Source organism: Hippichthys cyanospilos, chromosome 3 (assembly GCF_059441005.1).
Source record: "Hippichthys cyanospilos isolate Australia breed blue-spotted pipefish chromosome 3, RoL_Hcya_1.0, whole genome shotgun sequence".
Taxonomy (NCBI): Eukaryota; Metazoa; Chordata; class Actinopteri; order Syngnathiformes; family Syngnathidae; genus Hippichthys; species Hippichthys cyanospilos.
The window spans coordinates 16,774,369-16,799,362 of record NC_142371.1 but is presented as its reverse complement, the minus strand read 5'-3'; the positions used below and the strand labels follow the sequence as shown (position 1 = coordinate 16,799,362).

General features: G+C 49.9%; 1 protein-coding gene across 1 annotated transcript; it reads right to left on the bottom strand.

The window, feature by feature from the left end:
• Positions 1–1,804: 1,804 nt before the first annotated feature.
• LOC148425974 (potassium/sodium hyperpolarization-activated cyclic nucleotide-gated channel 3) lies at positions 1,805–23,639 on the bottom strand. Its single transcript, XM_088410244.1, has 10 exons — positions 23,287–23,639; positions 22,132–23,130; positions 13,838–14,044; positions 12,491–12,704; positions 11,325–11,486; positions 10,036–10,254; positions 8,979–9,125; positions 8,543–8,783; positions 8,305–8,469; positions 1,805–6,811 (listed from the first exon to the last, which is right to left on the bottom strand). The coding sequence occupies exons 2-10, from the start codon at positions 22,722–22,724 to the stop codon at positions 4,557–4,559; spliced, it is 4,203 nt and encodes a 1,400-aa protein (XP_088266370.1). The 5' UTR covers positions 22,725–23,130; positions 23,287–23,639; the 3' UTR covers positions 1,805–4,556.
• Positions 23,640–24,994: the final 1,355 nt, after the last annotated feature.

Below are 24,994 nucleotides of genomic sequence, written 5' to 3'. Positions count from 1 at the left end.
AATAACGCAGTTATTAAATCCATGAAACATTTGACCCATAGTAGAACACAAACGGTGCAGCAACACATGGAGATAGCGAACAGCTGTCAGTACAGTTTCAAGGTTATAGGCTACTTTGTAGTTGCTGGATGTTAACATTTTCGGGGGGTTTTCCCCCACACAATGACTTTAATTTTCAAGATATTTGAAAGTTGGCTACGCAATTATGCTACGATTGTGATGGCTGTACCAGTATTTTCAAGCATGTCTAACCCGTATACTTTCACTTCAAAGGCTTCTCTGCACAAACGCGAAAATCGAGCAAAAGTTCCGAAACAAAAACAAAAGCCAAAACAGGTGACGGCAATCAATGGCTTGCACATTTGCTGGGATGACTTTTTTTTGGAATAGATTATGATTATGCATTGTGTTGAATGCAGAAAATTCTGAGTGTGTTTGATGTGGTCTTGAGTGGGAACCTCTGCTTCTCTTTCGAACATAGAGACTCCTCGTTTCCCTCCTTGTTGGTGCTGAGGGTGCAGGAAGTCCATAAATACTTTTTGCGGCGAGCTCCGCCCCCTCCATAACCCCAAATCTCTGCAGGCGCGCGCACACTTGCCACACTTCTCTTTCTTTCTTCACCTCAACAAGCTGAAATGTTCTTTTCAAGACATCACCGAGACACTACAGAACACGAATGCCATCGTTGCAATTTTATTTTCCCCCTTGGGTCACTTTGATACCTAAAGATTCATACGCAGGTCTTCCTGCTTCTGTCTTGTACTGACCCCCCCATCACCACCAATTACCAAAAATGAAAGGCTTCGGGTTCAATTCGGCTTTCGATACAAATTAAGTGGGTCTTTTGAACGCAACGGTGTCGCCATCTAGCGGTCACTGACCTTGAAGCGCTTGAAAACGCAAATGCATTTCCATTTCTTGTTACCACATATTATGTATATTATGTTATTAGATATTTGTTAACTATATCATATCATTTGTCGCAGTCTAGTAATCACATACAATCGAGACTTCCGGCGTCATTAGCACTCATCGTTCACTTCCTGAAGACAACTTTGCATTAGATGTAATTGTCTTATCGTACAGATTGCAACACATAAGGGTTATATGTATTATATGTACTACATTATGATTATATTAGATGGTGTGTATATGTTAACTATGATTCATTTAAAGGGTTTAGGAGCATTGTTTAAATATTTACATGTTACATATTGATTATTACGCACTCACGTAATTCTTGTTTTTATAACTTAATCATGTTCATTTAAAGGGTTTAGGGGCGTTTTGTGGGTCTTGGATCGGATTAGGCTAATTACATGTAAAAAGCGCCCGTACATAGGAAAGATTCACATTAGGAAATTACTTCCAGAACAAATCCATTTCGTAAATCGAGGTTCCACTGTACTTAACATGTATAAATTGAATGAACTCTTGCATAAAGCTTTGGAAACATGTATGTATGTGCGATTGAATAATATGAATTATGCGCAATGTGTTTTTCATTCATTCATAATCCAGTGTTCATGGATGGCTAGGTAAACTCAAAAGAGTTTACCTAGCCATCCATCCATTTCCAGGTTGGCGCTAATCACGCAGGCACCTTAATGTATGAATACATTAACATTGGGAAAAAGGGACGATTGCCGTCGACGTTTGGCCGTTTCCTCACCTGAAATCGGAAGCAAAGGCGTGCTTGTTGCTTCCCGCGTGGCGCCGCCAGCCGCCATTGTTGTCACCGCGCTTTAATTACACATGCAAAGAGGAGAACGCGGCGACAAACGCAAATAAGCACATACACAAATGAAGCGCTCCTGCTCCACAGGATGCTATCTAAAGCAGCTTTATTGGCGTTATTATATAGTCACACGTACGACATCGACGACACCACAATCATCTGCTCCACCCAGCACTCGCACATCAATTGCGCTTCTTTCAAGTAAGCGAATAGGAAATCAAACATTTTGGTCCTTCGGTAGAGATAAGAGTCTAGGCATCATGGTCTCCTTGTTGCTACCCACGCACAAACATCAAAGGCGAGCGGACGGGCCCGTGGACCAAAGCTAGCCAAGCGTGCGCAGTCACATGAAAAAGCTCGCGCGGAAAAATGATGAAAGCGGCCCGGCCCGTATTTACGGATCTACAACATTGTGGGCTAAGATGAGATGCTTGTCAAAAAGGCGCATGCGTGTTCAACGATTGCAAGTTGCCGTGACCCATTCCAACGTATTTGGAATACAACTCTGGTTTTGCGCAACGAGGGCTTCGGTCACGGCTGGAAACAAGCACCGCGGCCGATTCGGAAAAACCCTTGCCTTTCAAACGCGCACACCGACGCTGAGGTGGAATCCGATTACCAAGTAAAGATCAATGCAGTACAAATAAAGATGAATTATTGCGTCTCGCGCGGTCGGCCGCGCCAACGAGGGTTGCATTCCGAAGTTCCCAATCCGCAGACTCGACGCCATCTAGAGTCGCGCTCATCCAAATCGTTGAAACGCGCGGTCGTCTTTTTGATCTTACGCCATACAACACGGCAGCCCGCCACAAAAAGCAACAATGAACACGAGTCGTCCGCCCCGCGGGGAAGAAGGAAAAGTTTGCTGCGTGGCAAAAAAAACTAAACGCACACCTGGGACGATACAAAACTAGAGCTCCTAGGGATTCACGTGGACCAATCTTTTTCTGGGCGCTATTATTACACTTTGGTGACGATGGGAAGCAGCGTCTATTGCCTGGAAGCGCTTGCTCGCTCCTTTTACAAACTAGAGTGAAAAAAGATCACATCTTCACATGTTCATAGTTTGGATACTGCAACGCGCAGTTCTGCGCGTAAGTCTTGGGTCATCATCTGATTTTTTGGGGGTCCGGAGCTTCCCGGCCAGACTGCCAATGCGGAGTAAACGTTTCGGACCGGCAAATGCTTCTGAATGTTAACAATATGTTCAAACGTGACGCAACTCATTTGAAATACACTTGCATCTACGTTTGAACATTCTTGGAGGGAGGCTAAATATGAAAACCAGCATTTCTCTTTATCCAAACGCCACAGAGCACGCATACATCACTACCACGCATGGCATTATGAGGGAAAAATGATATTTTTTGCCTACAGGTGCATTTGAACGAATTTGCAAATACATTTGAGTGCATTTTCTACTATGTGGGAATGTACAGTGGTACCGCTACTTACTAACGCCTCTTGTTACGAAAAATCCAGCTTACAAAACGCCTCGGCGGAAGAACATTGTTTCTCGCAAGCGGAAAAAATATAAAAGGCGACATTGTTGGCATATGAGACAGACATGACAGCTATGTATTGCGTTATCACTATCGTATTTGTGATGCATTTTTATCATTTATTAATATGCCGGCTTACCCACAACACAAGACTTACCACCAATACTACGGTAAAATTCGCTACGGCTAACATTGTACATATTCACATAAAAACACAAAAGTACACAGCACTTTCGGCTGTCACGCACATCATTAGCACTTTAGCAATGACGTCACACAGGAAGCACTTTACATGACCCCAAACTAAAGTAAGCTTACATGCTCAAAATAGTCCCCAAAATGAATATTATTGCTCGTGTGGACTTGCAGACTCCTGGATCACTGGAAACGTCAAATAAAAACCTACAAAATAAACGTCCTAAAAAGGTGTCGCTCTCCGCACTCATCACCAACACACCGGCACCATCCCAAGGCAAACAAGTGTACCGCATTCATATTGTCAACTGCTACAATTCATCTGATTTATTTAAAGGGTTTAGGAGCGTTTTTGTTATTCTTTACATTGATATATTTTGATTATTATGCATTAACGTCATTTTATTATGTATTTGTAACCATTCTGGATGCATTTTTATGATTTAATCATATTCATTTAAAGCATTTCGGATAAGGCTATTTACATATAAAAAGCGGCTCTGCTTTCACATTACGAGATTGCTTCCGGAACAAATTCATTTGGTAAGTAGAAGTACCACTGCACCTTTGAGCTCAATTGTATTTCCAATTACGTGTTGAAGAACGTTCCAACGCATTTGCAAATACATTTGAATGTACAGTATTTGCAACGTTTGAACTTCTTTCTTAATATTATTTGGGGTTTAGGGTTATTATCGTTATAGGGTTACCATTGTTTCGAATGGGTTTGCCATTCAAAAACGTCTACTCTGCATTGCCCCACTGAACCGCTGTCCTACACGTCAATGAAACGCCGAAGCCGGAAGCTTCCAAAAACTTACGCTCAGGACCGGAGCTTTTCCAACATGTATTGCTGTTGTGATCCGCCGGGGAACGGAAGAGGAACCATTTCCCCAGCCGCCATAGTTTTGTTTTTTGTGTTTTTTTGCCCGCTCGCCCGAACCGTGGCCGAGCCACACGTGGAGCGCGCGCACGTTGCATGAGGGGTGGCCCGGTTGAGTCACACAAACACGTGACGTTCTAAGACAAGCACATCCTAGCATGAATGCAAACACCACGAAGCTGTCCACACGAGATGGGATGTCAGCAGGACGCGCGCCACTTCCTCTCCGTTTGCTCCTTCACATGTTGGCGGGCAGTTTGTGTCTCAGCCCCTCCGAGTCTTTCCTGGCCACCGGCAGCTGGGGCTCGTTTTTAGCCAGCTTCGGGGAGCCGCCGTTCGGCGGGGCGGCCGCGTGCGCCGACGGGACGGCGGAATTGAGTTTGGAGGGATGGCCCGACGCCCCCGAGGGGACGGCGTTCGGTTTCGGCGCTTGAGCGGACGCGGCCGAGTCACTCGGGGACGCGGGCGGCTTTGCCGAGCCGGGGCTTGACTTGGCCGGACGAGTCAAAGCCGACGCGGCGGCGGGGGCCAGCGCGGGATGGGTTGGCTTTACCGGGTGCACGGTGAAGCGGACTTTGGCGGGGGAGCTGGCGCTCGCCGGGGATGGATTTGAAGTTAGGGAGGACGCGGCTTTGGGGATCTGGCTGGGAGACGGGCTCCTGGCGGAACTAAGGACGGAAGGCTGAAGGCAGGAGGTCGGGCTCGGGGATTTACTCAGGGGAGGGTTGGACGTCGGCGGAGACGGCGGCGCGAGCGTCTGGACGGGAGTTTGGGAGAAGAGGGACGACTGCGTTGGCGCCGCGCTTTGGGAAACGCTCGACGGGTGGATCCTCGCCACCCGCGTGAGAGTCGGGGAGGGGACGGGGGTCGGGGAAGGACTGGGACCGGACAACGGCGAGGCGGCGGGCGGCGTATTGGACGCCTTGACCCGGGCGCCCTGCGTCGGGGCCGCGGCCACGGCGGGCGGCGAAGAGCTCAGAGATGACTTGGCTCCAAACGTTTGAGGGAGCGGAACCGGAGTGGAAAGGGACGAGGGCGGGGGGGTGGACGAGGGCGAGGGAGACGAAGAACGGGGAGACGGAGTGGCCATGGGTTTGGGACGCGGCGTTGAAACCAGCGACGGCGAGGCGCTTCCTGCGGATGGAGGTGTGGAGCAAGGAGGGGGCGAGGACGAGCGAGAGGGCGCCGTCGGAGCGGCTTTCGGCCGGGGAGTCTGAGAGGGCGTCGGGGACGAGGGCGCGGGCGGAGGGACGGCGGACGGCGCCGTCTGCTTTGGAGGGGAAGCCGCCGAAGGCATTTGCGGCGATGCGGCCACGGCTAAGGGGTTGGCGTGAGGAGCGCACTGCGCGTACATGCCGGGCTGAAGGGGCGCTTGGATTTGCGCGAGAGGCGTGGACGTGAGGATTCCGGCGCTGCCGCCTCGAGCCAACTGCCCCGCCAGGAAAGGGGCCGCCAGCAAATTGCCGCCAGACGCTTTGCGGTGGAGAGGCGGGTGAGGCTGCAATCCCGCCGCCCAGGAGCGGTGGGGCAGAGTGGGCTGCGACGCCGATAGCAGCCTGGCCTCCTGGGTGAGCCTGCCCAAGGCGGGAAGGCCCTGACAGCCGTTGCCCCCGTGGCGCAGCAGAGCTTCCTTCGCCCCCTGCTGGCCGCTCGCGGTAGCGCCGGCGTCTAACGACCCCACGTTGGCGGGAGGCGGGTTGCCGGTCTGCACCTTGGGTAAGGGAGGGGTCGACGCCCCGCCGGCGGTCGGCGCGGCGAGAGATCCGCCGAGTACCGCGGGATAATCGGCCTGGAGGCGCAGGTTGTAGTGAAGGGCCCTCGCTTGTTGGACCGGCAACGAGGAGGCTGCGGCGGGAGGGGTTTTGGCCACGGGCGGGGACGTCAAGCCGCCCGGCGGGCCCAGAGTGGAGGGGGAGGCGGGGAAGGCTCTGGGGGACAAACCTCCCATGCCGCTCATCGCCATCATTCCGATGAGGGAGCTGACGGAAGGGCGCAGGGGTTGCAAAACCGGAGCGCGAGGAGGCGAGAGCGGAAAGGAGGCGGAGCCCGACGGCGAGATGAGCGGGGAGGGCAGGAAGAAAGCGCCCCCTAGTGCCTGCTGCTGATGCTGCAGCTGCTGGAGCTGCTGCTGCTGCTGCTGCTGCTGCTGGTGCATGAGGGCGATGGCCACGTTGCTGGTGGCGGCGGCCGTTTGCAGCGGGGCGTGGACCAGCGGCGCCCAGATGACGGGGCGGGGCCTGGGGGACATGGCGCCGCTTCCTCCGATGACGCCGCTCCTTCCGGCGGCCGCCGCCGCGATGGCGTCCTGCATGGCCGGCATGCTGTCGTGCTTGACGATCTGCTGCACCAGGATGCTGTCGCAGGAGCCCAGGCTGCCGGCCGACAGGCCGCCGGTCCCGGGACCTCCTCCGCCTCGGCCGCCGCCGCGCCCCATGCTGCCCCCGAGCGAACCTCCTTGAGACGACTTGCGTAGCAGCACCGAATTCTTTCTGCCTGGGGGGGGCGACAACAAACAACAGGAATGTGCACCTCTGCGCGAAAGGCGTTTCGATACGGTTTTCCATACCTTTGTTGTGAAAAGATTTGATGTGAAAATGCTAACTGTGTTCATTAAAAAAAGACGTAACTACGCTGACGCTGTATTATAAGGTGCCGGCGGGCTCTAACGTTAGCTGCTAGCGGAACTGGCTGCGGCGAGTCGCACTAGATGCTAGTCGAATATGTTGGTAGCGGCACTCAAATTGCCCCGTAAAGGCTAGAGAAAGTCCTCGGATGACTTTTCAAAGGCGTATCGTATCTTCCGCACTCGGATTATGAGGCGCACTTTCAACGAATGGCCTACTTTCGAACCGTTCATATATAAGGCGCACCGGATTATAAGGCGCATCGAATAGAAGTTACAGTGGTGGCTGGAGTATGCATCAATTACCAAATACGTTTTACGTGTGTTTGCTGTTCAAAAGAGAAATTGGGAGCAAAATATGCTTGTGTCCCCGCCCCCCAAATTTTAAAAGCTGAAGACAACTTGCAAATTTGGTATTTTAACCAGAAACCTGAAGTCGAATAAGCATTTTGCAAAATGCTTTTGAGAAAATTGAAGGCGTTTAGGTGTGCCTCATACTGCGGAAAATTCAGTAAATTACTCAATTGAGAATGTTGCCGTTCCTACTGATCACTCTCGAACAAACCGAGCTTTACGCAACTGTTCCTACTGTGGTTTTGAGATCAGTTCAGTTTGTAAACCAAATGGAGGGATACACTATTTGTCTCAAATTGCACTCATGTTTCTAAGACGATAAAACTAGCTTGCCTCCGAACTGGAGCGCGGAGCACAAAACTGCAATTCTGGCCTCCCTGAAATTACAGGGTGCATTTTAAGATTCTTTTTATTTAAGATGGATGAGCTCACCCTGCCTCACCTCTCTGAGATCATCCTGGAAAAAAAAAAATCCGTAAAGGCTTTAGGATGACCACTCTCAGTTGTTTCTATTCATGTTATTTCCATGAAGAAAATGGTAGGTGGTGCGAACGGACGGCTTACAGCTTTTGGTTCGTCAAAGTGTTTCTCTCCCCATTCAAAGATGTGCTCTGACCTTTTCTAGCAAGGACGCTTGACAAAAGCGCCTTACAACTTGGAAAACGTGCGGTCGGATTAGGTGGGTAGAAAAAAAATTCAATCTGCTTCAAAGTCACCGTATTTCTCAAAGTGCAAGTTGACCTCGCTTATAAGTCGACCCCCCCCCTTTTTTTTTTTACTTTAATTGGTGGTTTTCGGAGATGATTTGCTGATCATATTACTTGCTTTCTTTACCGAGTCAAGCTGTCTTGTCCTTTTCATAATGCATCAAAGTCCGCTGTTTGCATTGGAATTAATGTTACTAAAAAAAAAAAAAAAAAATGTCCGTTTTGCAGCTTTAAGTCGACCCGGCTAATACGGCGGTTGGAAAGGAGGGAGAAAAAAACTCGACCGGGGAGAAACACGGTACCTATCCGGTCCAGTCGGTCCACGGCGACGGTTTCGAAGGCCCGCCGCATCATGGGGTGCTCCTCCAGAACCTCGTTAAAGCTATCCACGCTGAGGGAGTACAGACGGCAGTAGGTGTCGGCCCGCACGCTGGCCGTCCGCCGCCCTCGGGTCAGCAGGCAGATCTCTGGGACGGCGAAGACAAGCGGCGATCAAGGACGGGCGGAAAGAAAGGCGGCGCTCCGGGTCGGCGGCGCCACCTCCGAAGTAAGAGCCGTCGCTCAGTTTGGTCTCCTTGTTGCCGCGGGTGAGCACGCTGACGCGGCCGTGCTGGATGAAGTACATCTTCCTGCCCATGGTGCCCTCCCGGATGATGAAGTCGGCCGGCTGGAAGACCTCGAAGCGGAGTTTGGTCAGCACGGCCGTCACGAAGTTGGGGTCGGCGTTGGCGAACAGCGGCATGTTGGCCACCAGGCTGCGGCAGTTGAAGCTCACGATCTCCTGCGAGGGCGGCCGGCGGCCAGATGAACAACAAAAAGGTAGGATGTGATACATTGTCATACACATACCTGTATATATATATATATATTTCGCAATAAAGCAGAGTTCCCCAAACGCCAGTCCAGGGCCCGTGAGCCCAAATGCTGAAGTTTTGGAACCGATTAAGTTGATCCTTTACCAGTTGGTGTGCGTTACCTCTTTCAGCGGCTCACTGAGCTCTCCCAAGATGTTCTCTTCGTCAAACATCTTCCCTTGGAAGCGGTGCTCGTAGTACTCGTGGATCTTTTGGCGCACGTCCGCAGGAAGCTTGTGGAAGGACATGTACTGTTCCACCTGCTTGTACTGCAAACACCAGCAAAAATGGTCAAAACGCAGCAAATCTTCCCCTTCGTAGGCGTTTCATCTTTTGGTTTTTAAATTGAAAACATAATGAAGAAGCACCCGACTGTTTTGGTCCGTTGCGTCAACAACGCGTTTTAGTAATTGTTTGAATTCATTTAATTATTTTTGAATGAATTGAATCCTAGTTTCAATCGCCGGGGGATCAAATATCCAGAAAATCGTAGTATTTTTTTTAACGTCATGAAAATTGTTAAGAAGTAAAAAATTTTTTCAAGTACTTTAATTTGTATCTAATGATTTCATTTTATTGGGGGATCAAAAGTTTAGAAAATCTTTTCATTTTCCTTCACAAACATGGTGTTTGATTCATAAATGGCCCTCAACTTCTTTTTCTGGGGAATTAACTTTCAATCATTTTTTAAGACGGTTGGTTCAATCACTGGGGGATCAAAAATCCAGAAAATCATGTCTTGATATATATGTGTATATACAGTATATTGGTTTGACCTTACAAAAATCATTGTCTATGAGGGCTTTATATTTTAAAACTGAACTACAATTGAATTATAAATGATCTCCAGTTAAATTCATTTTGAAAATAATAGAAAATAGCACGATTAAAACTGATTTTTCTTCGTACTCAGCAACAAGAGCGTACAATCAAAATGTCAAATTGATTCAGAATTCATTTTAAGTCTACTTAACTGAAATGCTTAAGAACGCCAACGACGACTTAAAAGGGAGTGAAATTTCAAAAGCGAGCGAGGTGAAACGGCTGTTTCAAATGGATCAAAACCTCGTCTTTTTCCAACTCAACTGCACAGACGGTCGAAGGCAAAAGTACACGACGGCAAATAAAAGCGGCGGAAAAGGCGAGAATCGGGGCCGGCGCGGGGTCGCGGGAGGTCACCTTCTCCTGGTACTGCCGGCGCGAGGAGTCCAGCGACTGGATGAGGGCGGTGGCGTGGCCGATGAACATGGCGTAGCAGGTGGCGCCCACGATCATGCTGAGCATGGTGAGCCACACGTCCGTCATGCCCTCCGGGGCCTGCGCGCCGTAGCCGATGCACAGCATGTGGCTCATGGCTTTGAACAGGGCGTACGAGTACTGCACGCCCCACGTGTCGTTCTGCCGGGAGAGCGCCGCCGGATACCGTGAGGTGGGGGGGGGGGGCGCGTCGGGCCCCCAAATTACAATAATACCTTGTATGTGTCTCCGCTAAGCTAAACATATCATTGCGATTAATATTGCATTTGTGGAATATAAAACCGCCGGTGTTTATCCGCCTTGGAGGGAGGCCATTTTGCCCATTGAAGGGCAAGTCCCCCCCCCCCCAAAAAAAAAACTATGTGTCTCCACTAGGCAGAACACATCATTCGGATCAATATTGTGTTTGTCAAGAATGTTTTGTGGATATTGTCCCCTTTTAGTGGCAAAATGGCCGCCACCCAAGATGGGAAATGGATTTCCCTGCACTGTGTAAATTTTGGACTTCCCCTTTAAGAGATCGACTTGACACCGCCAAGCAAGGGGTCAATTATTCCTTCTCAAAACATTTGTGGAACCAACCGCACGAAAGCGTCAGACCTTTTAAGAATTAAAAAAAATGAAAGCGGGGCAGCTCCAGAAGGGCAATTATGCGATGATAAAGGTTCAATTATATGCAAATTGGACCCTTGTGTAATGTGCGCGTTAGGCGGCTGGCCCAACACATGAGGGGACTTTCTCCGGGGACGATCCCGGCAGCGTTTGCCTGCTCGGCAACCGTCGTCATGGCGACGGCGCTGACGTGACTCAGTGCTTCGTTCTTGCGTGTGTCGCTTTCAAAAAAAAAAAAAAAAAAAAAAGAGGCCCATTCACAATCACGCTTGCGCCTCATCACTCCGGAGGATACGCCTTCGATTTTCCCCTCTCCCGGCGGACAAGAACCACGCTTTCTATTCCGCTCGGCCATCCCGTCACGTGAGCCAATTAACTCGGCGCCGAGCGTCATCGGAAACGGCGACCCGTCCGTCGCGTCTTTGGTGGCTATGGAGAGCAACGCTCCCATCGATGAGCTTCCAATTAAGAGGAGCGCCGGACGCCGGTCTATTCATAAAAAGGAAAAAACGTGGCGACTGGCAGACAAGTATTTTACGCGAGCAGAATTCTTGCGGCTGGCAAGGAAAGAGGAAAGGGCAAACGTGGCGCGCGCTCACCACCATCAGGTTCTTGGAGACCCAGCAGTCGGGCGGGAAGTCCTGCAGCATGGGCACCAGGAACTGCAGGCAGCCGTCCCAGTGGCACAGCAGCAGCATCATGCCGATCAGGTTGACGATGCGCACCATGGCGCTGGCCAGGTCGTACGTCATGTGGAAGATCTGACGGGAGCCACCGCACCCACCCGCGTTATTCACCCCGCTCCTTTGCCGCGTGGCCAAAGGACATTTCTCTCGGGGTGGGAACCGGCCGGGCTGGTTTGCCCATCCAATGGCGCCGACTGAATTTCCTGGCGGAAGCCCGCCTTCCGTTTATCAGAGTACCGCGCGTAGGCTCGGAAACGTCGACGGAAAGCAGTAGGTACCGAAAAAAGCGCCCGATTTCGGGGTGAAAACCGCTTTCGGCGAGTAGAGTAGAATAGAACACAGTGGACCGGAGTAGAGCGGCGTTGAGTCCATAACATCAGTGGAAACGGAGTAGAGTAGACCAGAGTAGGGTTGATAACGTCGCTGGAAATGCCAAGCGTTGGCGAGTAGAGCCGGGTGGATGTCTTGGTGGAAAACGCTTTGTCGAGCAGAGTCGATAACGTCGATGGAAAGGGACTACTTTTTGAGGGTCGCAAAGCAGTGGGAACCACAAAAGCAAGTGGAGTAGAGCAGGGTCCAGCCAGGTTGATTTCTTGCCACCGAAAAAATCTTCCCAGCTCTACTCTGCACTTCTCTACTTGCTTTGTTTGGTACCTACTGCGTTGCGCTCCTCCAAAAAGTAGTCCCTTTCCATTGAGGCGACGGATTCCGTTCTGGTCCACTCCACTCGACAAAAGCGCTTTCCACCGCACAATCGAGCCGGCTCTCCTCTGCTCCTTTTTTGGGAAGTCGGATATCGCCGACGTTATGGACTCTACGCCGCCCTACTCTGGTCTATTCCACTCTATTCGGCTGGACAAAGGCGCTTTCCACCGAGAAATCGAGCGGGCTCCACTCTACTGGCTTTTTTTGGTACCTGCCGCTTCGCGGTATACCTAAACCGCAACGAGGAGCGTTTCTGGGGCCTTGGGACCGATTTGGCTATTTGCGGCACATGTAAAAAGCGGCTCCACCGATGACGGACCGACGTCACGAAATGGGAAAATAATAGAAGTACGGCTGTAAAAGGAGTCTCTCACCTCCTCCCACTGGTGGATGTAGCGAATGAGCCTGGAGAGGCGCAGCAAGCGCAGCAGGCTGAGGATTTTGGTGAAGCGCACGATGCGCAGCGCCCGCGCCGTGCGGTACACCTCCGAGTCCAGGCTGTCCACCATCAGGAAGATGTAGTCCACCGGGATGGACGACACAAAGTCCACCAGGAACCAGCTCTTCAGGTAGTTCTGCCGGATGGCCCTGCGACGCCGACGCCGGCGCCGCGGCTCAGTCGCATCCCTCCACAAAGGACTTCTTCCGCTAGCCCGCCGGCACCTTTCCGTGCCGCTCGTTTGTTTGAACGTCGACGCGGCCTTCGGTCCGCATTTTGGTTTGTCCGATTTCGATTAAGAGCATTGTCGCAGAACAAATTGAAACTCTCATCTCAAGGCACCCCGGGACTCAAATCAAATGGTTCACCGGCGGCCGAGCAAAAATAGATCCCGACGTCTATAGCCGTCCTGGGCAGTGAATGAGTTCAAAGTTCTTTAGTTGCCAGTTATTTACTGCTCGTGATACAGTTTTTCTGTTGGACGAACGCCAGCAACGTCGAATAATAAACTCGTTCATTATTTGGCTTTTAAAAGGGGTTATTGTCGCACTGTTTGACAGTGAATGATTTTAACCCTGTTAGACTCGAAAGAACTTTTTTTTTTTCTGAAGTCGAAAAGCAAGCTACAAACATAACGTGCGACACTGCCAAAGCAGGGCTGACGTCAAAATAAAGCTTACCATCTAATATATCGAGGTCAATACCTCATTAGCCTCTTCAGGCTTTTATTTCGAAATTGGGCACCGCCAGCTTAACATTGTTTTTTTTCATGACATTTCGTCTGGTCTTATTGTTTTATTTGTACCACATACTTGCTAGCAACATCAAAACAACGCCACGCAAGTTGCCAATTTTGGACGCAAATAAACACCGAATGACAGGGCGGAATTTGACTGCCTTCGCGTCTAATTGCTACTTGCTACTAGCGGGTTTTTTTCAACACTTCATTAGCCTCTTCGGGCTTTTATTTTGAAATTGGGCCAAGTGCGGGTGTGACCGCCGGCAGCTAGCTTAACATTTTCTTCCCAACATTTCATCTGGTCAATGTTTTATTTGTGACACAAATTTACTATTAACATCAAGGCAATGCCATTTTGAATCGCTAATTTAGGACGCTCGTAAACGGCTAGCTAATTACGCCCAAGTTATACTGTATGACAAGGCACAATTTGACGGCGTTCGCTAATATACAGCTAGCTAATTACGGCAGTTGCTACTGGCGGGTTTTTTGATCGGTTGCCCCGCTAGTAGCGAAGTATTGGGCGCGCGCGCGCGCTCTCACCGGGGGTCCAGCAGAATTTCCGTGTTGTCCTCCTTGACGATGCCCGTGCGGAAGTTGAGGACCAGGTCCACCATGAAGAGCGTGTCGGACACCACGTTGAAGATGATCCACGAGGGCGTGTTCTCGTCTCGGAAGAAGGTGATGCCCACCGGCAGCACTATCAGGTTGCCCATCATCAGCACCAGCATTAACAGGTCCCAGTAGAACCTGCCGGGGGATGCCACCGGCTTTTACAAACAGACTCGCTACCGCATGCTAATGCTGCTCGTTTTACCGGTACTTGGAGAGCTAACGTTTTTTGGCCGGTGCATTCTAATGACTCATTTGGGGGGAAAAAAAACAAAACAATTTTAAACTGTTTTTTTTCACGCTAGTTGCATTATCTTCGTTCACCACTAGGTGGCACAAAATGTTACACATTTTCGCTTTGTTCTGGTACCTGAAGAGCCTTGTTTTTTCCCCTAGGTATATTTTTTTAACAACCTTTTTAAAAAAAAAAGTTACATGTACAAACTTGTTTTTTTTATCGCAGTGCCCTTTGCATTCTCTTAGCTCACCACTAGATGTTGCTAAATCTTACACATTAGTCCTAGGATGTGTTCATCTTTTTGACGTGTTTTATTGTTTAAAAAAAAACTAGGAATGTTTTTTTAACCACATTGCCCCTTTGCATTCTCCGTGTTCACCACTAGATGGTACTAAATCTTACACATTGCCCGTCTGATGTTGGTACTGTACTTGGAAAGCTACTTTTTTTCCAGGAACATTTTTTTAATGACCTTTATTTAAAACTAGAAACATTAAAAAAAAAGAATAAATGATGTTTTTTCTTTTTTTAATCTTAGTGCTTCTTTGCATTCTCTTCACGCACCACTATGTTACACATTGTCCCTTTAAATAGTTTGCGGTACATGTAGAACTATGTTTTGTTTGTTTTTTCCAGGTGGTACTACATGTCCAAAATCGGAGAGGCTGCCCTGAGACACCAAAGTTCCCCTGTAACCTTGAGACTCGTCATCAATCTGGATTTTCGGGCATGCGTGTGTGCACCCGGTCACAAAACGAGGAGGACGCAGCAATGTTGAAGGCGATTAACGGATGACAGACGAGCCGGGCCAATCATGCGGCCGCCACTTGTGTCCTCCTTCCGTCTCTCGCTCTCATCCGTCAGCCGAAGCCGTACGTCGCACACACACGCGCGCGCGCGCGCACACTCGAGCGGCGCGGTCGATCCCTATTGAGCTCTAATTTGGTAACAAAACCTCATGGTGGGACCACTAGACTGATGAAGATGAAGTATGACTCACCATGCACACACACACACACGCACACACACGCGTTCACTGCTGCCATAGCGGTGCACAAAGATGAATCGCGACCTTGACGATTCCCTTTGTTAGCCGCGATTACGGAGAACAATTCCACGATTCCGCTGGGACGGCTAATCATCTATTCATAAAAATCATCAATTGTGGTGTAACACGCCGTCAAGCGGGAAGCTGGACGGACGGCCTTTTACCACCGGCGATTTCCAAATGGCAATTACAGCGACAAACAAAAAGACGTCTGGACCGATTATCAGGCGGGCGACGATGGCCGCCAATCTTTGGCATTTTGTCCGCAAAAGATCAGTTTGAAACCGGCTTTAAAATCACCGAATTATGGACAAAATGGCGGGTTAAGGTTGACGATCTGTGAAATACACGGGAGTTATTATTCTTAACAATTAGTACTATCACTAATTGTGTCCAATATGTGAAGGTTTGAAGTTTGGGCGTGTTTAAATGAGATAAATGGCAAAATGTTACCATCATTCCCCAAATATAAGACGCCCCTGTGTATAAGACGCACCCTTAAATTTGAGGTCAAATCCCGCTAGTTTCGTTGTTACTGTGACGCATGTCAAAACTACAGCAAAACAGAATAAATATCATCTACCTTAGGTGTCTTTCAGATTTCCCGCATTGTGAGCGGGCTTTGAATGCCTCGCCAGTCTAACTTTGAATAGGCTAGAAGCATACGATGGCTGTCAAAAAGACGCATGCGTGTGTAACAATGTGTATGATTACGACTCGAAATTGTGGTGCGTTTGAATTGTTTTCGAAAGAGCGCGACTCAAAATTGTGTTGGGTTTACCAATTAAAATCTTGAGAGTGAGAGTGCAAGGTATTTTCATGCAAAGTCGGCGCGTCGCACGCATGCATCTTTTTGACAGCCACCTTACACCAACAGCTGATAGTTTGCAACGTGAGTGTCCAATTTATTCCGAAATGATTTCACGAAATTGGACTGACAGTAGCTTGTGACTACAAACCCATTTCTTATTTGCAAATCATCATCTGAAAATTAGAAACCGGTCCATCACAATGTTTATAAACTGCCACATAACCACAACAATAAATAAGTAAAGAATATAAACATCTTCATTTGTAGCTAATTCGTCTTCATTCCGTAATAGATCGGCCCATCTCAATTTGCATATTCGACTGGAAACCAAAATATCAAATCCACGAGTATCCAAAATACCTCCACACGATTTCCAGCCGCACCCTCACAAAAACAATTCAAACTCGACACAGTCTATAATCGTACCCAAACGGGCGTGGGCCTTTTTGGCAGCCATCTTACTCCGTATGCAATGGAGCCTCGATTCCCCGCGCTTTTCATCAAGGCGGACAAGGCGGCAATCAGAGGAGACGGCGGCGGCGGAGCGGCGGAGCGCCACAGCAGCCGAGCGGCTCCTCGCGGGGTCACTACTTCCCGCCAGCCCGCAAACTTTAATTGCATTTGCAATTCTGATGCGCGAGCTAGCAACGGGGTCCACTTCAATAACTTGGCTAACACACACGCGCGTAGTCAAGTCATTGAGTGGGTGCGCTCTTCTCAGCCGCCGCTCGACTCGCGTCGGCAGGCACGCTTCTAAAATGTTGAAGATATTGGTGCTCCTGTGTTAATGTTCCAGATCAATTTACATTTAGTATTTCAGATTTTCTTTCAGCAGCAATCCTCTCAGTTGGGTTCAAATGTTTCGAGTTTTAAATCGGGATTGACATTTTTTTTTTTCTTTCAGACACTTTGGCGCACTTTTTTTTTTTCCCCTTTTAGACTGGGGCTATGCAAATTACATTAAATCGAACATACAACTGGATTAAAAATGCTAGTCATTTCAACACAAAACCTTAATTAGATGCAAAGGAGTTCTTATCAATGCAAAACGTTAGCATATGCTAACATATAGAAAAGGGAAATCTCTGGCACAAACCCAAATGCTAATGAGCTAAATGCATAGCCGGTTGCACAATTTGATTAATTCAGCTCGCATGTTATCCACGCTCACAAGTTGTTGGCTCGTTCGGGGCATACGATCTATCAGAAATGACAACGTTCCAACCGAGAAAACAACGTACAGACACATTTCACAAAGAGAAGGAACAACGCATGCGCACCGACGGCAGCTGCTCCCGACTGAAGCCGCGCTACGAAATGTAATATCGACAGCGGCCAAAGGTGGCGCCAAAAAACAAAGACCGAGCCAAACAAGGCACAAATCTTTAACTGTTAAAAGACAAACGAAATCAGTCCCAAAACACCCAAATGATTTCGCCGAGCCCTCGCGGTCGGGCCACGGACCCCCATGGGTCCGGGGACCCCGCTTTGACAACCGCCGGTTTATAGGCCGCACCCATACTTTCGGCCTTCTTGGGGAAAAAAAAAAAAAAGTGCCATATTTGGGGAATTACGGTACGTTGTGACATCCTCCTTATCCTCCTCCTCCTCATTATGGATCCTTCCAGCACCGGCGGCACGGCCACTTCGTCAACCCGGCGCTTATCAGTGAGCGACGGCCTTTCCTGAAAGCCTCGCACGCACGCACGCACGCAGCACCGGGCCCACTTTTTGGATGCGTAGCGTCGGTGGTCAACGCGGGACAAAGGAGCGGGACAAAGGAGCGGGACAAAGGAGCGGGACAAAGGAGCGGGACAAAGGAGCGGGAAAGCCGCTTTGCCGTGTAATCTCGGCTACTTAACTCAAAAGTCACGTCGATGAATTATGCACACGCACTCGAGGTGCATAATTTACTAGGGCATACATAATTCATCCGTCGTCAATTGTAATCTTTCGCCGGCGGTAATTGCAATTATTCCCGTCCTCGGGCACGCGCGTTGGCCTGGATTTGAACCGGGGCCGAGATTACGCCACGTTGGCCGCCTTCAACGCCGTGGACGCGCGCGTCCGAGCGTGGTAGCTTTTGCTGTTTGATACATGCTTACGGGTTTTACCGTCTTGAGGGGACCTCTTCCACTTGTGGGGGCCGTTTCGGCGGTGGCCACAAGTTCAGACCTCTTATTGAGGGTAAGCCTTGCTTGCAGAGTAAATTCTTGAAGAGGATTTTGGTTGCGGCAGGAATTTCAAACATACGGACCGCGGTCCAGAAACGGTCACGAATGTGTTTAATCCGGCCCGCCAGATGATAAAAAAATGAGTTGAATTTCTTCAATAAATGCAAAAACTGGAAATATTAATAGTAATATTAATGTTTTATGATTAATGGCGATTTTGCGCTTGTATTATAAAATACGGTGGATTAAAACGCTAATGGTCCAGAATGCCTGATGAAAAGTGAGATTTTTTTTTTTTTTGTCCATATGGCCAGAACGATAGTACGAGTAAGGTTGAGTGTTTGTTTGTAGGCGTTTGGCGGTCCCAAATGTCGAGCGGCTTGCATCCAAACAAAACGCGGGCCGGGCCGGGCCGGGCCGGACCCCGGGGTGACCCCGAGCGCGCGTTGACTAAAAGGGACCGCCTTTCGGCGCCTTGTTTTGCCGAGCGCGAGAGCGTCTCCCCGAGGGGGAGGCCCAAATTAACAAGCCGACTAGTCATTTTCTCCTCGGGCGCCGATGACTCACTCGCCGCGTGAAAACAGTGACGAGCTCAAGTGACAGTCGCCGGGGCGCGAGCGCGCCGCCCGCCGCGGGGCCCGACCGCCGCGGTTTGGATCAAAACCTTGCTCGGAAGGGGGGGGGGGGGGGGGGGGGCCGACGAGCCGCCCGCGTGGAGACCCGCTCCCGATTGTCTTTGCGGCGAGAAATCGTAGCGAGGGAGCGCTAGCTTGAGCTCGTCTTAGCGGCGGCCAGCGCGGACGTTTGTTACTGAAGCCCCGACCTACGCTGCCGCTGGGGCGTGACCCACCGCTGTGAGAGCGCCGCATCCAGAAGGCCGGATTGTTTTCCGGCTTCCCGTTGTGCACTGCTCGTCAAGTACACGCGCGCACGCTCACGCACACACTGGTTGCACTGACTACATGGAAGATTATAACTGTATAGGTTTCCCTAAAATTGTATACTTTTCAACATTAACAAAAGAAAAAGCGGTAGAAATCATGTCAAGTTGATACAGATTACAGGTTCATCTGAAACCGAAAACAAATATTTCAAGTGCATCAAAGTGCCCGAAAGACAAAACTAATGTGAGTCCTAATTTAAACATTTTCAACCAACTTGACCGTTTCATGATTAAGAAAATATATATATATACTGTATAATCAAAGCACTGCATCAATAAAGATGTATTGCCATGTTTTATAGCGATCCTCTTGGCTCTTCATCTTCGACCGGTGCGGTGCTTCCCAATTAGAAAAGGCAGATTATTTTACCCCCCGCTCGTTGCAATGACTGTAAAGAAGATTAAAATTGTACAGCTATAACGAAAATTGCCTCCTTTTTAACATTAACAAAAAAAACCGCAATATACTGTAAATCGTGTAAGGTTTATACAATCACAGTTTAGTCTAAAATTCTAATGCATTTGAAAAAGTATCCTTTTTAACATGAATTAATTGAATAAAAAATCATTTATAGTTAGTGCAGCAAATGGGCACAATATGAATGGGAATCACTGGTTTTATGAAATATCTACTTAAATGCAGATCACACTCAAGATTTCATGAAAATAAACGCAGGCCTGTTTTTATTCTTTTTTTTGCATTTTCATTTTTTTGTTTTTGCTTCGGCTTCGGCTTGTGGGTTGACCCCACAAATTACGTGACAAGGTCACGGCAGAGGCGGGCGGCCGAGCAAAGTGGGCGTTTCTCACCCTGATTTCAATAGGATTTCCATAGTGGGAGGAGTCAGGATTTGCTACTCCATTTAGCCTTCGACGTTTCTCTTATTTACGCTATCCAAAATAGTAAAGGCACAATATCAGTATTAAGCGTAAAATATTTCCAGTTTTTCACTTCTTTTCAGATTCAACTGATTTTTATACATTACAAAACATCTCGCGCTGTTGTCAAAATTTTAATTGTAATAAATACATTTAGAACTGAAATGCAGAGGTCAAAATTGAAGACTTTATATGAAATGAAATGAAATGAAATATAAGGCGCACGGGATTATAACGCGCACGTTCGGCTTTGGAGGAAATCAAAGGCTTTCAGGTGGGCCTTTTGGTGCCGCAAATCCAGAGGCGGATTCGGCGGGGCGGATTCGGCGGGGGGGATTCGGCGGGGAGGTCCCGCGGCGTGAACCGAGTCAAAGCAAGACGGCGCCGGGATCTCATCTGCGCGGCGCCGCCTGAGTGGCAGCAGACTCCGAGCGAGTATTTTTACCGGCGCTATCTGACAAGTTGAGACGCGGCTGTCTAAATTGGACGACTTGTCACCTGCACTTTGTCTGCCATGGAGACGCCCCCCCCTCCCAACACCTATTCTTGTGCCGCCTTCATCCGGTTTCCTCTCGCATCACAGCGCCGCACACAACAAAAGCGCTCGCTCGGTCGCTACTCCCGTTTCCAAGCCTGAGATTTCCCATCCGTGAATACGAACTAAGGCTGCGCAATCTCGCCAGTTTATTGGCCGCCGCCATTAATTAAGCTGATCGTCTGCGATATTAACATTTAAAAAAAGTCAAGCACTTTTTTTTTTACTACAAGTCGAATCAGGCGCTTTGTCGCCGTACCGCCAGGGGGCAATGTTTCCCACCTTTTCACGACAAAAGACTCCGCTTCTTACCCGAATATATGATTTAGCAGTGTGAAACGGCATTCAGTTTCTCACCTGATTCCTAATGTACACGGCCGTCAACTGAGACCCATTTTGAAAAATCCAATTGGCAAAAAATGACAGAAATGACATTTTGGCTTCTAAGTGGTTGAAATTTGCTTAAAAGTAAATAATGTGCTTGGTTCTAAGTATTTCTTTCATTGGTTTGCACTCAGCCGATAAGCTAGCTGCGTGTATGTATGAATTTTCCACTGTAAATGCGACAGCCATGATACAGTTGTGTTGGAGCAGTATTCTACCAATCAGAGTGCTTTAAAAAAATGTTAGCGTAAACTCTGCTTTGCAAATTTGCGTTAGTGGGAGTATTTTTTGGAACAACTCTGTGATAACCAAGGGAACACTCGATAAAATATCTTCTCAGCCACTGTAACATTGCACGCAGCAAAAGCACCAAAGGTTTACACAACTTATTTAGCCATACTATTCACAGAGAAACATCATAATAAATAAATAATGCTGATTAAAATGCATTGCACACAACTCAAACCTAATTGCACTTGTAAATGTCAGAAGTGGGCACCAGCCAACTTATTTGCATCAAATCCTTCTTGCAGCCCATGACATCAGATACATTTGCTTAATGTCGGCCTGGGGGAAGGGCGACCGCTCGCGTCACCCAATCACTTTCCGTCGCGACCATTCCATCCGTCCATTTTCGAGAGCCGCTCATCCTCACGCGGGCGGCGGGCTTGCCGGTGCCTACCCCAGCTACCACATACGCATATACTGTATATAGATATAGCAAGGGGTAAATATGGTGACTTGACTGGGGTCAGATCGGTCATCGCCTTCAGTTGCTTACAACCTGATTAGGTTAAAAAAAAAAAATGCATGAAAGACTTTAAACCTAATAACGTCATTTAACAACATAATGTTTCCGTTGATTCGATAAGTTACGTCTTTGGGCTCAGCCCCGGTTGTCATTTAACCAACGTAGAAATATAAACAGCGACGTTAAGACAGAAAAGCAAGAAAATACGGAAGCGCCCAGACTTCAGCATGTCCCAGTTTGTTTGTTAAAAGGATTTGCGGCCTTCTGACCGATTCTAATGTTTTTTTCCCCCCATCTTAAGGCTCAAACACGAGCCGCAAAATCCAAAAACCCCAGCCGACGTCAATTAACGTCAGCGGCGCTCCTCGAGTCCCGGTCGACGTCTTTTTACGTCAACGGCGCTCAAGGCCCTAAGCGTAAAAAGTCCAAAGTCCAAATGAAAGGACGGACGGGCGCGCCTACCTGAAATCGCTGTAGGGGTGTATGATCCAGGCGCCGGCCGACTTGAGGCGCTCCTGCTCCAGCGCCACGGCCTTGTGGGAGCCGAACATGCGCAGGCTGAACTTGTTGACGCCGGGCTGCAGCATGGCGCCGAACTGCCTCTGGATGAAGGTGCTCTGGTTGGACTGGCTGTAGTCTTCTCCGTCCGGGCCGGCGGCGAAGGCGCCCGGGCCCCCCAGCGTCTCGGGGGTCCCCGCCGCCGCGGCGCCGGCCGTCTCCCCGGCCGGCACCATGGCCCCCCCGCCCCCCGACGAGGAGGTGGAAGCCAGGGCGGCGCGGGAGGGGGCGAATCCCACCGAGCGGGGCGGGGGGTGCCCCGGGGTGCCCGGCGTGCCGGCCGGCCGGAAGGGCAGCCCGGAGCTCACGACGGAGAGGCGGCGGCAGCGCCCCCCTGAGGGGGCGTCCTTGTCCCCCTCCAGGGACGCCTGGGACAGCCTGTACCCCGGCGAGGGGAGGCTGCCCTTGCTGCGCCTCTTGGACTCGCCGCCGTTGCGTCGGGGGAGGCTGTCACCCCCGCTGCCGGGCGTCCCCGCGCCCCCCGCCGCCCCGTCCATCGGTGGGGAGGAGCCCAACTAACGAGCGCTCATCCGTAAGCTTCTGGAGCGGGCGAGGACAATGGGCCCCTGGGTTCAAGAGGTGCACCCCTTTCACGCGGACTCCTCTCCTCGCATGGCGGCATGTGTCAAACGCTTCTCGGGCAGGACGGGAGGCAAAGTCCTCATCGACGGCTCCCAGATGTTCCGAAAGTCCTTGCGAGGGCCGAGCGCTCTTGGGGGTGACGAGAAATCTCCATTCGTCGGCGGCGCGTGACGTGGCTCCTCGCAGATGTTTCCACTCTCCTTCCTCGTCCTTGAAAGCTCCGCCAGAGGCCCTCCGTCGCCTCTCCGCGGCCGCCCTCGTCGCGAGAATCCCGCGACGGTCCGGTAGACCTGCGGACGCCTGGCAAGGGCGTTTGATCGTCTGAAGGGGGGGGGAAGGGGGGCGCTAAATTAGGCGCGCCGGCCCGATTGGAGGCGCCGCGGAAGACGGGATGAAAAAGGAAAAAAAAAAAGCAAATCGGGTCGCGCTCCGGAAAAGCGAGTGGACGGCTGCCGCGCGGTACCGGAACACGGTCACCTTCTCCTCCCGAGCATCGTCCTCGCGGGGAAGCTTCCCTCCTCTCCTTCCCCCGAACAAGCCAAAAAAAAAAAAAAATAATCAACAAGTTGTTGAGCGGCGCAAGTGTCGGCTCTTCTCCCGTCCTTGCGAGAAAGGCGAGCGTGTGACGTCACGCGCGCGGATTGCACTTCTCCCCACGAGGTCGCAGCCTCGCGCGCCCGTCAAACGAAAAGACGTCCGCGCGCCGCCCGCTCGCCGCCCGCTCGCCGCCGTCGAAGGCGTGCGTCGAATGGACCTGTCGTCATGACGTCCGAGCCCTCCCCGACATCCTCCCGGCGCGCGCGCCCGCGCGCTCCGCTTGTGCGTCATCCACGCGCGCCCGCCCGTCCGAGGGGGAGCGTGACCCTGAGCCGAGCTCGTTTGCTTTCAACCCCCGGCCTGTCCGTCCGTATTTTTTGTGGGGGTCTATGTCCCTTTTATGTAAAAAAAATTTTAAAAATGCGATCATAGCAAAAGTAACGTACATGCAATTGAAACAGGAATATTGTATATGTCACAATGAAAGTATTAGGACTTTTGGGAGCGCTATCTATGCTTTTTTTTCTTGGGGGGGGGGGGGGGGGGGGGGGGGGCTATGTTCCCTTTATGTACAAAAACTGTAAACTTATAAATGATGACTTTTTTCAAATATTTTTAATTGGCGACAGTCACACTACATTTGTTTTCTAAAGTTAAGAGAAAACGAAGTGGAACATGGGCAACTTAGTGGCAAATTGTTTTTTAGTGACGCATTTGCCTTTATTTTGTGAGGTTTATTAGGATGGTCATTGGTGATGCAATTTCCCAGTAGATGAGCCAGAAAGATGACAGATGTTACATGAGGTATCTGTGCACCAGATAAATAAAATATGCCTAGCGCCGCCACTACAAAGTGTAGTGCCAAAGTTGAGTAAGTCAGACATGGATGGCGCAGCTGTTTTCAGCTTTTATTTATTTCTTTCTTTCCCCCATGCAAAAATGCTAATTATGGAGTAGGCTGAAAAATGACTTAACAGGGGGTACATCACCCTCGTTGAGAAGCATCATACCTACAGTATCTATCCTTTTTTTCTCCAACTTTTCAGATGATAAAAGTCCTCAAATGGACACAAACGGGCTGTAAGAGTGCTCGGCACCAGCCGGGCCGCAGATTGTGGGTCGCCATTGAGCAGGGCAACTACCGCAGTCTTTTTTTTTTTTTTGAAGCGTAAACGGCGGGCTCTTTGAACGATCGCCAGACGCGCTCCTTTTGCTCTGGCTGGCGTGGCGAAAGGTCTGCGAGAGCAGGCGCGGGAGGAGCGAATAAAATCAAGCGCCATCAAGGAGCGCGTAATAACTTTACCACGGAAGAGCGTGCGGCGAGCGGCGGGCATCTGGGTCATCTCAGCCCACGAAAGACCACAAGTCATCTCTCCCATCTGCTATCGTAAAAATGAAATAAAGGAAGCGCTCGGCCCTGAGGAAGACTCCGCCCAGAATAAAAAAACAGAGTCCGGCCGATTCCATATCCGCGCGTACGCATCGTTCCATGCGTGCGTGGAGCACCCGGATAAGAAAAAATTGGAACAGGGAGCTGATTGGCCAACACAAGGGAAGCAGGGTAACGCCGAAAGATGGACGCAATCACCCTGATGACAGAATGGAAGGAAACAGGGAAATAAATACGCCCAAAACTAACTAGACAACA

What these genes read in the sequence shown, in the direction of transcription:
- LOC148425974 (XM_088410244.1), bottom strand. Translation starts at nt 22,724, where the DNA reads ATGGACGGGGCGGCGGGGGGCGCGGGGACGCCCGGCAGCGGGGGTGAC. An exon ending in GAAATTCTGCTGGACCCCCG is followed by an intron (nt 12,705 to 13,837) that starts GTGAGAGCGCGC and finishes TCGGCGTCGCAG; the next exon opens with GGCCATCCGGCAGAACTACC. An exon ending in CGACGGCTCTTACTTCGGAG is followed by an intron (nt 8,470 to 8,542) that starts GTGGCGCCGCCG and finishes TCGCCGTCCCAG; the next exon opens with AGATCTGCCTGCTGACCCGA.